This window comes from Anneissia japonica, unplaced genomic scaffold (genome assembly GCF_011630105.1).
Source record: "Anneissia japonica isolate Jap-2015-1 unplaced genomic scaffold, ASM1163010v1 scaffold287704_len1198815_cov201, whole genome shotgun sequence".
In the NCBI taxonomy this organism is placed as follows: domain Eukaryota; kingdom Metazoa; phylum Echinodermata; class Crinoidea; order Comatulida; family Comatulidae; genus Anneissia; species Anneissia japonica.
The window spans coordinates 1,008,250-1,020,994 of record NW_022731578.1 but is presented as its reverse complement, the minus strand read 5'-3'; the positions used below and the strand labels follow the sequence as shown (position 1 = coordinate 1,020,994).

Genomic DNA, 12,745 nt, shown 5'->3' with positions numbered 1-12,745 from the left:
GATCTAACTAGGCCTACCCTTGCATCGCAGTAATACTGAACTAGGCCTAGCTTAGGCCTCATGTTTTTGTGGAAAGCTAGATAGTCGTTATGTACCCGACAGTCGGCTGCCTTTATATTTCACCTGTTTTCAGTTTGCATTCAAAGGATACATTGCTGCACAACCAACTGTCGGGGATATAGTACCTTCATATGACTACTCATACGTATACAACAGAAAAAACGTCGCATGGACTAAGTAAAAAATGGAGATCTAAATGAAGAAACGATGTATTTCAGCAAGTATTAAAACATTTTAGTTTTATTTTAGGCCTTCTTCAAAATACCTATGCCTACAGCAGATGATTTTTTTGCCGTAAAACCAAAATAGTTTCATCCATGCCGACATTCCGGTCGGTTAGCGTGAGCCCTGACTGAACTCTGCAGAAACTTCACATCGATCTTCGCATCGCGATGTAAAACAAAATGTCGGAAAACTTTTCTTTGACGCATGCGCATTTGCATAAATGTCTACACACACACATACACACAATAAAAAACATAGGAAATAGCAAGAGTGATTACAATAGTTCCTATTGCATTACATGCATAGGAACTAAAAAAGAAAAATTTTAATCTAAATCATTCTAAAAAATGTTGTGACGCTGGTGCCAGCATTTTATTGGATAATAAATTTACAGTACCTTCCGCAAAAGGAAGTTAAGATATGGTATCGTATCTCTATCCACTGCGTAATACCTATACTATTTGTAAATAAGTGAACATAATATTCATTCATAATCTTCCTGATTTTCAAATTTTTACTGGTCGAACTCGGTTAAATGTACAGCATTCCTGTACATAAATACTATAATATTAATATAAATTAAATAAAATTTTAGGCCTAATATTCGCCGCCAATTGGTTTTTGTAAGCTGAAAAGTCAGCCACCTACCCACAATCACAGTGCACTGTACACTAAATTATGGCATCACTCGTGTTTCGCCAATGCATAGTGTTGTCAAGAAGGTCACAAGCACTCCACAGGCCTACAATCCCTATGCCAGATTTCCGCTTAAAAATATTCTTTTTTTAAAAATTATATAGAATCAACCACTAGTACTAACTAGCTAAAATTTAATCAAATAAACTTTATTTTAATATTTAAATGTTGGAGAATTAACTTGCATCACTATTATTTGGGTCCAAACAAGATGATTTTCATTTTTAACATAGGCCTAGGACTAGTCATAGGAGCCTAGGCCTAGGGTCTAACTCCTAGCTAGGTAGGGTCTAGTCCTAGGAAGGAGCCTAGGCCTACCGGTTTCTGGGCAGAACGGCAAAAAACCAAAACGGCAATAAGTAAAACGGCAATGACCAAAATGGCAAAAAACCAAAACGGCAACACTTTTTAACCAGAACGGCAATAAGTCAAAACGGGCAATAAGTCAAAACGGCAATAAGTCAAAACGGCAAGACCAAAACGGCAATATGCCTAAGTCAAAACGACAATAAACCACAATATAAAAGCAGTAAACATTTAAATAATTAAAAGTTTAAAATACAGAAAAAATTGAGGCTAAACAATTTATGTCAAAAGTAAAAAAGCGCGAAAGAAAAAAAAAACAAATTCAATAGCTAAACAATTTATGTCATAAAGTAAAAATGTGCAAAAGAAAAAAAAAAAAATAATAAATAACACTTTAAAGAACAACAACATTAATAATAATAATAATAACAATAATAATAATAATAATAATAATAATAATAATAACATACAATACAATTTAATAGTAAAATGATTAGGGGAACATATGTAATATATAAAAGCAGTTAACATTTAAATAATTAAAACCTTAAAATACAGATAAAATGAGGCTAAACAATGTAATGCCACGAAAGTAAAAAACAGGAAAGAAAAAATAATAATAATAATAATAAATAACACTTTAAAATAATATAGGCCTAGTCATGGATGTGTAAAAAAAAACAAAAAACATAAAACAAAACACGATTCAGAAAATGATAATCAGCTGCCCGCGATTGGTGGCGCTTCATTCTTGGCATTGATTTTTGCTCCTTTGCCGTTTTGGTAGTTGTCATTTTGACCTGCTCCCGGCCTACCTCCTAGCTAGGTAGGCCGGCCTAGGCCCCCTACCTCTCTCTCTAGTCTAGTGCCTTCTACTACTCTAGGCCTAGCCTACTATCTAATAATAACACTAAAACTAGGCCTAAACTAAAAGTAGTAGTCTAGTTACTAGACTCTAGTAAATAGAAGCCTTGTTGTTGGCAGTAGTATAGGTAATAATACCTACTGCCAGGGCCATATTTTGTTCACACCCTATCTAGGCCTATTTACTGTAGCAGGCCAAGCCAAGGCTAAGCTGAATAAAGCTTCTTTGTCATCATGCGCCAGGCATCGCTTCACCCCTCCTTCTTCACAATGTCAATATGAATTGTCAAACTTAGCCTAGGCTAGGCCTAGCCTATGCCACTTAAATTACGAATAATATACATATGTATAATTATATGAGTCGATTTTCTAATAAAAAGGTTTTAAATTTATATACCCTTTCTGCTTTTCATCAATTACAGCTAGCGTTAAACGTAAACGTAGACAAGACCAGCCAAGCCTACCTTAAATTGAAATTCCGTTGTTTTCTTTTTCATTTATCTAACAGGAGGTGCTAAGAATTGTGGGATGGACACTGACAAAAATGACTTTCGACCTCTTATTACCATAGCAGCATTGTTTGTTTTATATTTTTGTCACACGCACACGCCACCAGCTGCTGTTCTGTTGACAAAACAGAAGAGGCGAGTCATTCAAACGAGAAGCAGTGTGTGTTTTGTATCTCCTATTTTAGCGTTATCTTTTTAAAATAACATAAAATGGCAGCACCAAGGGAAAAAGAACCTGTAAATATTGTCCACCAGAATGCAATTTTATGTGAGACAATACAGAAGGAACAACGAACACAAAAGTTATATACCAGTTATAGCATTAATCCTTTCAAAAAAAGTAAGTTAACTTTAACTTTTTTTTTTTTTATTGAACTCGAAGACAACAGAGTAGTTGTAGGCCTAGGCCGCCCTAGATAAACATGCTAGGCCTACTGCTTTATGACTGCGTATGTATGTAGACCAAGTAGTTTGTAGTCCACCACTGGATGAATGCCTGGTCTACCAGCTACTATTTCAATCCATCAATACCACTTACCTGGATATACATAAGTACAGTATCATCGTATTGCAACATAGTCAAGAAAGATGAAGATGCTGTGAAAAAAGTTCAGCAAAGGGCCACAAACAAGAGGCTCATTCCTCAAATTCGTCATCTTCAGTATAGTGAGAGAAGAAGACATCCGAATCTACCAACCTTAACATATAGAAGGGAAAGAGCAGAAATGCTGCAAATATTCAAAATTATCCGAGGTTTTGATAAGGCTCAGGTTAGCGATTTTTTTAAAAGAGAAATGAAGCTACATCCACTAGAGGTCACCAATGAAAAATTCACTTGAGTCAAGTTAGCCAACAATAAGCCAGCCAACAACAAGCCAGCCCACAATTCTAGCCAACAATCCAGATAAGATACGAAGATGTGTATAAGAGACAGAGTCATAGGAGCCTAGGCCTAGGGTCTAACTCCTAGCTAGGTAGGGTCTAGTCCTAGGAAGGAGCCTAGGCCTACCTGTTTCTGGGCAGAACGGCAAAAAACCAAAACGGCAATAAGTAAAACGGCAATGACCAAAATGGCAAAAAACCAAAACGGCAACACTTTTTAACCAGAACGGCAATAAGTCAAAACGGGCAATAAGTCAAAACGGCAATATGCCTGTCTCTTATACACATCTCGGCCGCACACACAGTGAAGTAAATAGTGAAATCTGCAGTCCAACGCGATCGTATCTTATCTTATTGTTGGCTGGAATTGTGGGCTGGCTTGTTGTTGGCTGGCAGATTGTTGGCTAGCTTGATGTAGCTGAAAAAACTCAGAAAGTCCATGTGAAATTTAAGTCTTGACAAAATGCATTTTCGTTTAGAAAGATCAATTCTTGGAATGTTTTACCAAACTCAATTATGGACTCTCTTACAATTAACCAATTCAAAAACCGTTAACAAAAACACTGGTCTAACCACCCGCTTAAGTTCGACCTGTATGCACCTAAAGAAATGTCAAGAGGGACACATAAAGATATGATACCTTCATGTCTCTATCAACACCATTGTCCCATGCTAAATACCAAAAAAAAATCATAAAAATATTTTTTGAAATTAACTTGCCCATTTTGAACATAAAAGTTATCAACTTGAACATAGAAATTAGTGTATTTAAAAAATGTCTACCCATCAGTTAACAGCGAAAAATGATAGAAACACTTCCAGTCACTGAAAGTGTTTTATTATTTTTATTATAATTTTTTGGTTTAAAAATCAGGGTACACATTTTTTAAATTCAATAATTTTTGTGCACAAGTTAATAATTTGTATGTTATTGCAATATGAGCAAGTTTATTTCAAAATTATTTTTATTATTTTTTGACATTAGCAAGGGACAACTTAAATTTTACTCTAAATCTACAGCACTTGTTTATTGTTTGTCAACTTATAAGATTCAACATTTTACTATTTATTTTGCAGTGTACACATTAACAGGTAAACCCAACTCTCTTCATGACTCGGCTGATGGAGAAGAAGATGGTGAGTTTTTGTTGTTATTTTTATTTATTGTTAAAGTTTCTGATTGTATTTGATTGCTTGATACAATATAACCATTGACAGGCCTAGGCCCTAGCCCTATTCTTTGGATTCCATTAATTTCTTTATGTTATGCTGCAGTTTCGTCCATCATACGCACAACCTGCTTGTTGTTGGTATTCAGGAACAGGGTGGCGGTATGGACTCTACAGAGTGACCGCCCTAGTTATGAAAATGTGGTTTCCCCTTTGATGTAGTATCAGTCATTGCAACATATAGTACAGTGGTACCTTTATCCTCAAACTGAAGCATATAAATTAAATTAATTTTTACTAATTCCTTATTTTAGATAACTTTCTACAAATTATCCACCGAGCATACCAGGAACCAGTCAACAAGTTTGAATCTCCACAGACAGAAGCCCAAGAAATTGGATGGAATTCTAAACCACTGGTAACTATTATTAACTAATATATTAGTGAGCAATGTACTGTACTTGTTGAAAAAAAAAAATTGTTGAACAATAAATCTATTCACTCTATGCAAGAATTTGATTTAGTTTCAAGTAATACCTAATTATCTTCCTTCAGCTTCCACAAAACAGAGAAGATCATCGTCTCCATTTTCCAAGACAGAATTCTGAAATAACCAAATACATGGATGCTGCCTGGCGCCAGAAGGAACAGCAGGAAAATTTACAATAAGATGGATTCCTTTGGGAATCGGAGCAATATTAGGTCTTGCTGAAAAAAACCATGGTAAATGTGGTTTTAGAAACAAACATTTAATGCGCAATTTTTATGTAAGTTCATGTTGTTTCTTTTAAGATGATTAAAGTAAACAATCTCTTTCGTGCGAGTAGTATTTCACCCTGATTATTATTGGAATTTGATGTCGAGATTGGCAACTGATATGAGTAAACTGCTGTAAAGCAATACGACTCTACAGGATTTATTTTAAGGTATGTTGCATCCTTCCTGGTGAATTGGAGGAAAATGGGTATTTTAATTGAATGAAAAATGTACATCTAGTCACTGGTGGCTGCAAACTCTTGCACTTGGAGTACCGTAAGGAATTGATTATGTGTATAAGTTGAATTGCTGCTTTTAACATGATTAAAGTAAACAGGTACCGGTACTTGCTTTATAATAATTGTTACTAATATTTGCTAATAAGTAAACTGTAAAGCTATGTAGCCATTTACTGTAAGCTTACAATCGTTATCTACGATGCATTATGATCAAACCGGAATGAACACAATATTATGCAGTACAGTAGTTAGATGTTGGGTAGGAATTAACATAAGCAGTGGCAACAAAAACCAGAACAAATACATACAAAAATGTTGTTTATGATGTCACAAAAGTAGCATCATTTTTATTGACTACTAATTATAAAAACAAGTAATTTTTGAGTGAACAATATTTTTCAATGTAGTTTACAGCAGTTATTTTTTATTACCATAATAAATGTTTATAATACACAATAAGATTGTGTTTTTGTATCTCATTGTGTGTTTCCACTAAGCCCCCACCCTTGGATATTGTAGCTAAGATCCTACAAAACAACAGTGTAAAAACATAAGCAATTGCATGCATTTGTGTGGCAACATGTGTTTGTGACACAAGCATATTCCTGGCCTTCTGATTGGCCAGGAGAAAGGTCCATTGGGTTTGCTAAACACAATATGTTTGGAGAGGAGGTACTTAGTACTGCAAGTACACATGTTAGCCATGGTACTTGTCTTACCTGGTACTTGGTACATGGTACTTTGTACTGCAACTACATGTTAGCCATGGTTACTACTGCATCAGTCAATGTAAGGCCAGCTATAATGTTCACATAATCAGGCACCAGATGACGGTGAATGTAGGCTCAACATTAATGACATCAGTTCGTAACACTGATGCTTAAAGCTCAATTCCAGGCAAAATTTCATTTTTTAACAAAAAAAAACCTGATTTGGTATGTAATGTTAAAACGACTTATAAGTATAATACGAAAAATTGCATGTTTAACTGAATTTAGATGTTCCTAATCATGAAAAAAATGCAAAATAAGACAATTTTGATTTTTTGTTTTCTACACAAAAAATAAACACGGATGAATTTTCTGTTTGATTTTGCGATAGGTCTAATCTATTAGTGTAGAAATATAGTAGGCGCTTGAACACTAGCCTAGCAACACTGTGCTAGGCCTAGCCTTACCTCGATTTTAGGTTCTGTTATCAGATATAAAAACGGTCAACATGATATTTTCTGTTGCTAGTACTGCATTGACACTTATGAAACAGAATATTTTATTTTTCAAACTTGTTTAAAATGATTCTAACTGAGATTTTTGAAAATTAAGCAAACACTGATCGACTGCAGTGTGCGAGGTACAAAAACTAATCTTATTAGGCACACTATATTTATCGCTGACGATCGTGTATTGGCGACATAACCAGTTCAGTAAATCCGATTAATTAATGCTTGTAATTAATTGTGGGATGAATTAAATATCTTTGGTGGCCGCAATAAAAAATAAAGAAGAATGTGGTAGGTTCGCAATACTCATACGCTTGACTGTAAGCCCCGGTATTCAACCCCCGCTCGCGGGCCAACTCTGGCCCGCCAAAATTTTCATCCGGCCCGCCCTAGAGGTGCCATAATCATAAATTTTCTTATCTCGGCCCCAACCTTGGTGGGGCTGAGGTGGTATTTTCCCCCAATCTGTGAAAGTTCTTCACTGGCCCCCTTCTATTTCGAATCCACCGGTATAAAAGAAAATGTTTGGGCTGATATATTATTTTTAAAAATGGAATTACACAATATCGGCCTGCCGCTGGTCTCAACAGATAGGAACTGGCCCCCAGCTTAAAGAGGTTGAATACCCGGGGTATAAAGTATACACAAACAGCAGCCGACGACCGACGAGAGCATGCCAGTGGATGCGATCTACAACCTCTGAATTTTCCTAGTAACGAAGACGTCAACGAGAAAATGGTAATCTCCTATATCTTCTTTTTCTCCTCTAGTGTAAAACTAAAATTTATGCCAATAAATGACCTGGTTTATAATAATTAGAGTAAACCATATGTGGCAAAAACAAGCCAAACCAGTCACTCGTCGGAAAAATCAATTTTTAGATATTAATACAGAGTCAAACAGTAAAATGAGAGCTATAAAATGGTGAAAGAATCATTTAAATCCGACACTTCGTTATGAAGTTACACGAGTTTAAACATACAGCTGTTTAAAGAACAATATTTGAGAAATAAGCCTTCAAAGTTTACGATTTCAGGCATTTCTTAGGCAGAAACCATCACCAAATCGTTAAAAATTGTTGTTTTAACATTAAAAATGAGGAAAATAACAGCATAGCATGATGTATAGATATATAAAGGTTAGTTTAGTGCAATAAAATAAATTTCCAAAATTTTGAAATTCCAACATGTTTTGGCCATTATCTCGAAAACAGGATTTGCGACGAGTGACTGGTTTGGCTTATCTTCGCCACATATGCATTTTTTCTGAAAATAGTTTTTTTAGTGAAATTTTGCCGGGAATGGGGTTTTAAGTTATGCACACACCGAGTTGTATAGCATTCGTACTACCATCTGCCGGCGATAGTCGTTACAGTGTGTACTTAGCTTTACACCCTAGTATCACACCAGTTTGCAGCTGGTTGTTAACGACTTCCACTGTCAACAAATAAATAATTATTTGACGTTGTTAACTTGTTTTTACTTTCTTTTCCCCTTTGCCTGCTGTCTCTTTTTCTTTCCTGGTCTGGTCTTCTTTCCACCTTTTTTCCCCTTTGAAAAGATATAAAAGAAAAAATTATAATGTCTGTATAATCTTTATTTATAATTAAGCTTTCCAAGTTTTAGTGTGCATGAGTATGAGGAAGCTCATCACCATTGCATTAAAACTGAGAATTACATGTGACAACAAAGTGTGGGTTACAAATAAGAAACTGTAAATGAAAAACAGAATAGAAATCAGGCATGGCAGATCCACAAGGAATGAACAGGGTGACTAGCTATCCATTACCATCTCAAAAAATATCTTGTACAGTAGACTAAGGCAGCCTTCTATCAGAGGGAGACAGGTTAAAGTTTGATCAGCTTCATGTTTGATGCTATTGTGGACTGTCACTATTGTGTGTCCCCAGGGCCTACTGAAAAACTTATACATTTAAATTTAAAAGAGGACAAGAAAGAAAAAAATATATTTAGATTTATTATATTTATGTTCTTACCTTTTTCATGGCACCACTGTTAAATTTCCTAGGTTTTAAATTGTTATCAACTTGTCTAAAACTATCTTGGGTATTTTGTTTCTGTCCTTTCTTTCGGCCACCAAATCCAAATTTATCATTTTTAAATTGTCGTTTTTGCCCTGGTCTGTAAAAAAAAAAAAAAAAAAAAAAACAGAACTGGTGAAATGGTACAACAACTTGTAGGAAAACAAGAATAATTTTTTACAATGATCCTTAATATCTTTCTAACATTTAATATTTTAACGTATTTATTTCGTGTGTTACTTATATTTTAATATACAGTATTTTAAATTGTACTAAGCAATTTGTGTATTCAAACAAAAAATTTCCATTTTTATTTTTAATGTACATTTACATTTTTTTATGGGCAAGTTAATAAATGAATCATGAAATAAGTCAATGAATCTTGGAAATCTTTAAATTTAGATGTGTATATGTTGCTTTTTTTTAAGCCACAAAATTGTTTTTTGTTTTTTTTATTTATGTAAAACACACTAAAAATACACTATATAGTGAATATTATTCAAAAAATGTATCTGTACAATGCTTGTACAATAAAGATGCAACTTTTGTGTCTCCGTTCAACACAAAAAGAAAAAAAAAACTTACCCTTTAGCTTTAGAAAAACCAGATTTTGTTTTACTATCACCTTCAATTCCAAGAAAATCCAGCTTATCATTCTGCCCTGAGAAATACAAAAAAAATAAAATGAATGCAACAACATAGGAAGTAATCCTTGTTGAAGTCAACATGTTTGGGTTCAGGTAGCGCCAGAGAATGCTGTCTCTGGCGGAAATTTTGATTCACCAACGATAGCATAAGTGGATGGGGACAGGGCGGCCTAGAACCACTCTAAGGAGTTCAGGGGCGAATCCTCAGTTAACTCTGACAATTTAGGGATTTGAAGCCTTATTTAATCGATTCTAAAGTCTCGCATTTCTGTGAGAATTATATAGAATTTTTTTTCCTCCATGACAAACTGTGTTCGGGGTTTCAATCCTTCGCTGTGCATTTCGCTTGTGTCCTTGAGTAAGGCACTTTATCTGCACTACGTCTCTCCACATAGGAGTTTAAATGGGTACTTGGTGGGGTTGACTGCTCCTGCGCTGATTACCAGCAGTAACACTTAAATCATGTGGATCCAATGACCAGGGAAAAGAACTGTGCTTTATAACCTTGAGGCACATTATAAATGCCCATACCAGTACAACCCAACCATAACTTTAGAGACAATTAAAAATATTAAGGTAGTTATACCTTTGCGATACTTCTTAACAGCTTCAATCATCTCCTTCTTTTCTTTCTGTCTTTTCTGTAACACTTCATGTTGAACCTACAAAATGATAATTGAAAATTAATCTAGCATTCAAAAACAAGCTCTAAATTCAATTAGTGAGAGAGTTATTTGGTAGTTCAATTAAATGTCACCAATCCTCATCAAGGTATTGGTCACATGTTACAGGTAACTTACCTTTTTACCATATTTCTTTAAGTCTCTAAGTTTCTTTGCTTTTTCAGATTTTTCTAAACTTGACTTCTTTGAAATTATTTTTTGCTTAATCTGTAAAATAAGCAGAGTTAATTTCAGTTACAGAAATCAGTCACATAACAAATGAAAATAAATTTTTAAAAAGGTTGGTACATTCCCTGGATTGAGAGTTTATTCTTCAAATACCATAGGAGTGTTGGACACACAAATCCCATAATTCAGGTTCACTGCTAGAATATCCCAGGGTGTAGGTTCATTTCCCAAATATTTTCACAGAAATATGGGTTCATTCCACAAAGATTCTAGGAGTCTGAATAAATTCCCTGAATATTGATTCACGGAAGGTGTATAGGTGTGTGGCTATATTCCCTGGAGATTGCAGAGTGTATATTCATTCACACAGGAATGTGAATCCATATGTGAATTCATTCCCTAAATAACATCTCCACACCCTAAGCCTCAAAAAAAGACATAAAGCCTAGCACTATTTCATATCAGCCAACTTTCTAGGATAAGATGGAATAGTCACCCTCTAAGGCAGAGGTGGGAAAAGTGGGGCCTGTGGGCCATGTGTGGCCCGATGGTGATTTTGTTGCAGTCTGTGAAAATAAATTAAAAGCCCAATCTTTGGGGCCTGCCAACCATCTTTGGCTAGAAAAGCCCTGGCTTTTTACAGCCCGACACCCTCAGTGTTAAAACAAACATTTACTTTGATCTTCCAACCAATTTTTATGCCACCCCTGCTCTATGGTGTAAACAAATTAATCTAATGAAAATGTGCGAGTTCAGTGATAGTTCTGACCTTCTGCATGTGGTCATCTGTTTTCACCATTTCTGCAAAATAATCTGACGGTCTTTTTGTTGGTATACCCAGGTTTTGAAGTCTTGGTAAAGCTTTCAGGACAGCAGCCTGTGCTTGGTGATAGCTTTAAAAAAACACACAAGATATCAAAATGAAATATTTTGAATAGACTAAGCTAAACAAGGGGTGTAGATGTAGTTAGGTGGCACTGTGCTTTTTAATACCCAATGCTGGGTTCAGTTCTTGCACTGCACACATATTTGTTTTTATAGTGGTTTGCAGAATTGTGAAATTGCCTCCCCTTATTTGGATAGTGTTTAGAAATATTGTCTTGCAATAATAATTATAAAAATGTTATATGATGTACAGTATGGTTAGTCAAATAGTAACTTTAAAATGCTTTTGGGCAATCCGGCCAGTCAGTCATACTTTTTGATATTGTTTTACTGGCGAAATTAATGATATATGATAAATATTCAGTTGTCAATTGGAAATAAAAGAATTTTGTTCATGAAATTACTGTTTAAAACATGAATACAAAGCAATATATTTGATGAAAATCTGACTCACAATTTTAATTCTCTTTGAAAATCATCATCATAATTGGTCTCATCATGTTGGTCGATGTCTGTAGTAATATCAAGTCTTTCATACCATTCTAACTCCTTTGAGAAATCAGTCAATTTACTTTGCAATCCAGCCTACAAAAAAACCCCCAAAAAACAATAAAGATTCACTGAACATTAATATTATCATACTTACTTATTATAGATATATATCAATATTATATTTATAAAGTAATTGCAGTATATTCCACTGAGTCGGCCACAAAGGTACTCTGATGCAGCAGAAACTATCGGGGCAGACAATAATAATAATAATAATATTTATTCGGCATTCAAGATACTGTATATCATTTGCCTGGAAAGGCAATATGCAATTTGCCTAAACAAATAACTTTGTACTCCTTCCTCTAAATGTCGGGGGGGGAAGGGGGGGGGGGGGGGGGGGGGGGGGGGGGGGGGGGGGGGGCGATTGCGAGACAACACCACCATGGGGGTCCAGGGCATGCCCTGCCAACATTTTTTTTCTAGACATCCGGAAATAATCTCAGAGGTGTTTTGGGCGATCAATAATTTCTACTTCTTTCTTCTTTTTCCCTTTTTTTTTTCATATTTTTAAACTTTCCAAAAGGGAGGGGGTGGAATGGGGCAGACTCGGCCGCCACCTCTAAATCCACCCCTGACTATGCAATCTTTTAACCTTGGATTCAGTTAATACCAGTTACTTGTTTCTATTAATTTTTGTGGTCTTTGTTTAGCTATTTAGTCATGTAGCAGCAGTAGTGGCTGTAACATGTATAGCAACTCACCTCATCATTACAGGATTTCTTTGGAGCATTTGTAGCAAAGTTTAAGCCAGGTTTCAAAGAGCCACCCTTGAAGGCCTCCTGCAGCTGCAAATAATAATATAATAAAATAATAATATAATAATATAATATTATATATATAT

General features: G+C 35.1%; 3 protein-coding genes across 4 annotated transcripts in view; 1 reads left to right on the top strand and 2 right to left on the bottom strand.

Annotated features, from left to right (window-relative positions):
- Window positions 1-2,696, bottom strand: part of LOC117115440 (fizzy-related protein homolog) — a 40,270-nt gene extending 37,574 nt beyond the window's left edge. Inside the window, exon 1 of one of the 2 annotated variants that reach the window (XM_033259237.1) lies at window positions 2,616-2,696. In XM_033259237.1, coding sequence (XP_033115128.1) covers window positions 2,616-2,648 — 33 coding nt within the window. In that variant the 5' untranslated portion in view covers window positions 2,649-2,696. Of the gene's footprint in view, window positions 1-2,548 lie in introns of both variants that reach the window. The other variant, XM_033259238.1, reaches the window with a different exon arrangement.
- A 63-nt stretch (window positions 2,697-2,759) lies between these two features.
- On the top strand, window positions 2,760-7,467 carry LOC117115442 (protein FAM183B-like). Its single transcript, XM_033259241.1, has 4 exons — window positions 2,760-3,000; window positions 4,620-4,679; window positions 5,026-5,129; window positions 5,267-7,467. The coding sequence occupies exons 1-4, from the start codon at window positions 2,871-2,873 to the stop codon at window positions 5,378-5,380; spliced, it is 408 nt and encodes a 135-aa protein (XP_033115132.1). The 5' UTR covers window positions 2,760-2,870; the 3' UTR covers window positions 5,381-7,467.
- Window positions 7,468-8,214: 747 nt separating this feature from the next.
- The window catches only part of LOC117115450 (probable rRNA-processing protein EBP2), a 5,834-nt gene continuing 1,303 nt past the window's right edge, over window positions 8,215-12,745 (bottom strand). Inside the window, exons 2-9 of the mRNA XM_033259265.1 lie at window positions 12,606-12,689; window positions 11,804-11,934; window positions 11,234-11,357; window positions 10,414-10,503; window positions 10,200-10,275; window positions 9,552-9,627; window positions 8,922-9,066; window positions 8,215-8,475 (exon numbers count right to left, since the gene is read on the bottom strand). Coding sequence (XP_033115156.1) covers window positions 8,404-8,475; window positions 8,922-9,066; window positions 9,552-9,627; window positions 10,200-10,275; window positions 10,414-10,503; window positions 11,234-11,357; window positions 11,804-11,934; window positions 12,606-12,689 — 798 coding nt within the window. The 3' untranslated portion in view covers window positions 8,215-8,403. The remainder of the gene's footprint in view (window positions 8,476-8,921; window positions 9,067-9,551; window positions 9,628-10,199; window positions 10,276-10,413; window positions 10,504-11,233; window positions 11,358-11,803; window positions 11,935-12,605; window positions 12,690-12,745) is intronic.

Excerpts from the sequence above, each read along its gene's own strand:
- LOC117115442 (XM_033259241.1), top strand. The coding sequence starts at position 2,871 with ATGGCAGCACCAAGGGAAAAAGAACCTGTAAATATTGTCCACCAGAAT. Across the intron at positions 3,001-4,619 it reads CATTAATCCTTTCAAAAAAA|TGTACACATTAACAGGTAAA; the intron begins GTAAGTTAACTT and ends TTTATTTTGCAG. Across the intron at positions 5,130-5,266 it reads GATGGAATTCTAAACCACTG|CTTCCACAAAACAGAGAAGA; the intron begins GTAACTATTATT and ends ATCTTCCTTCAG.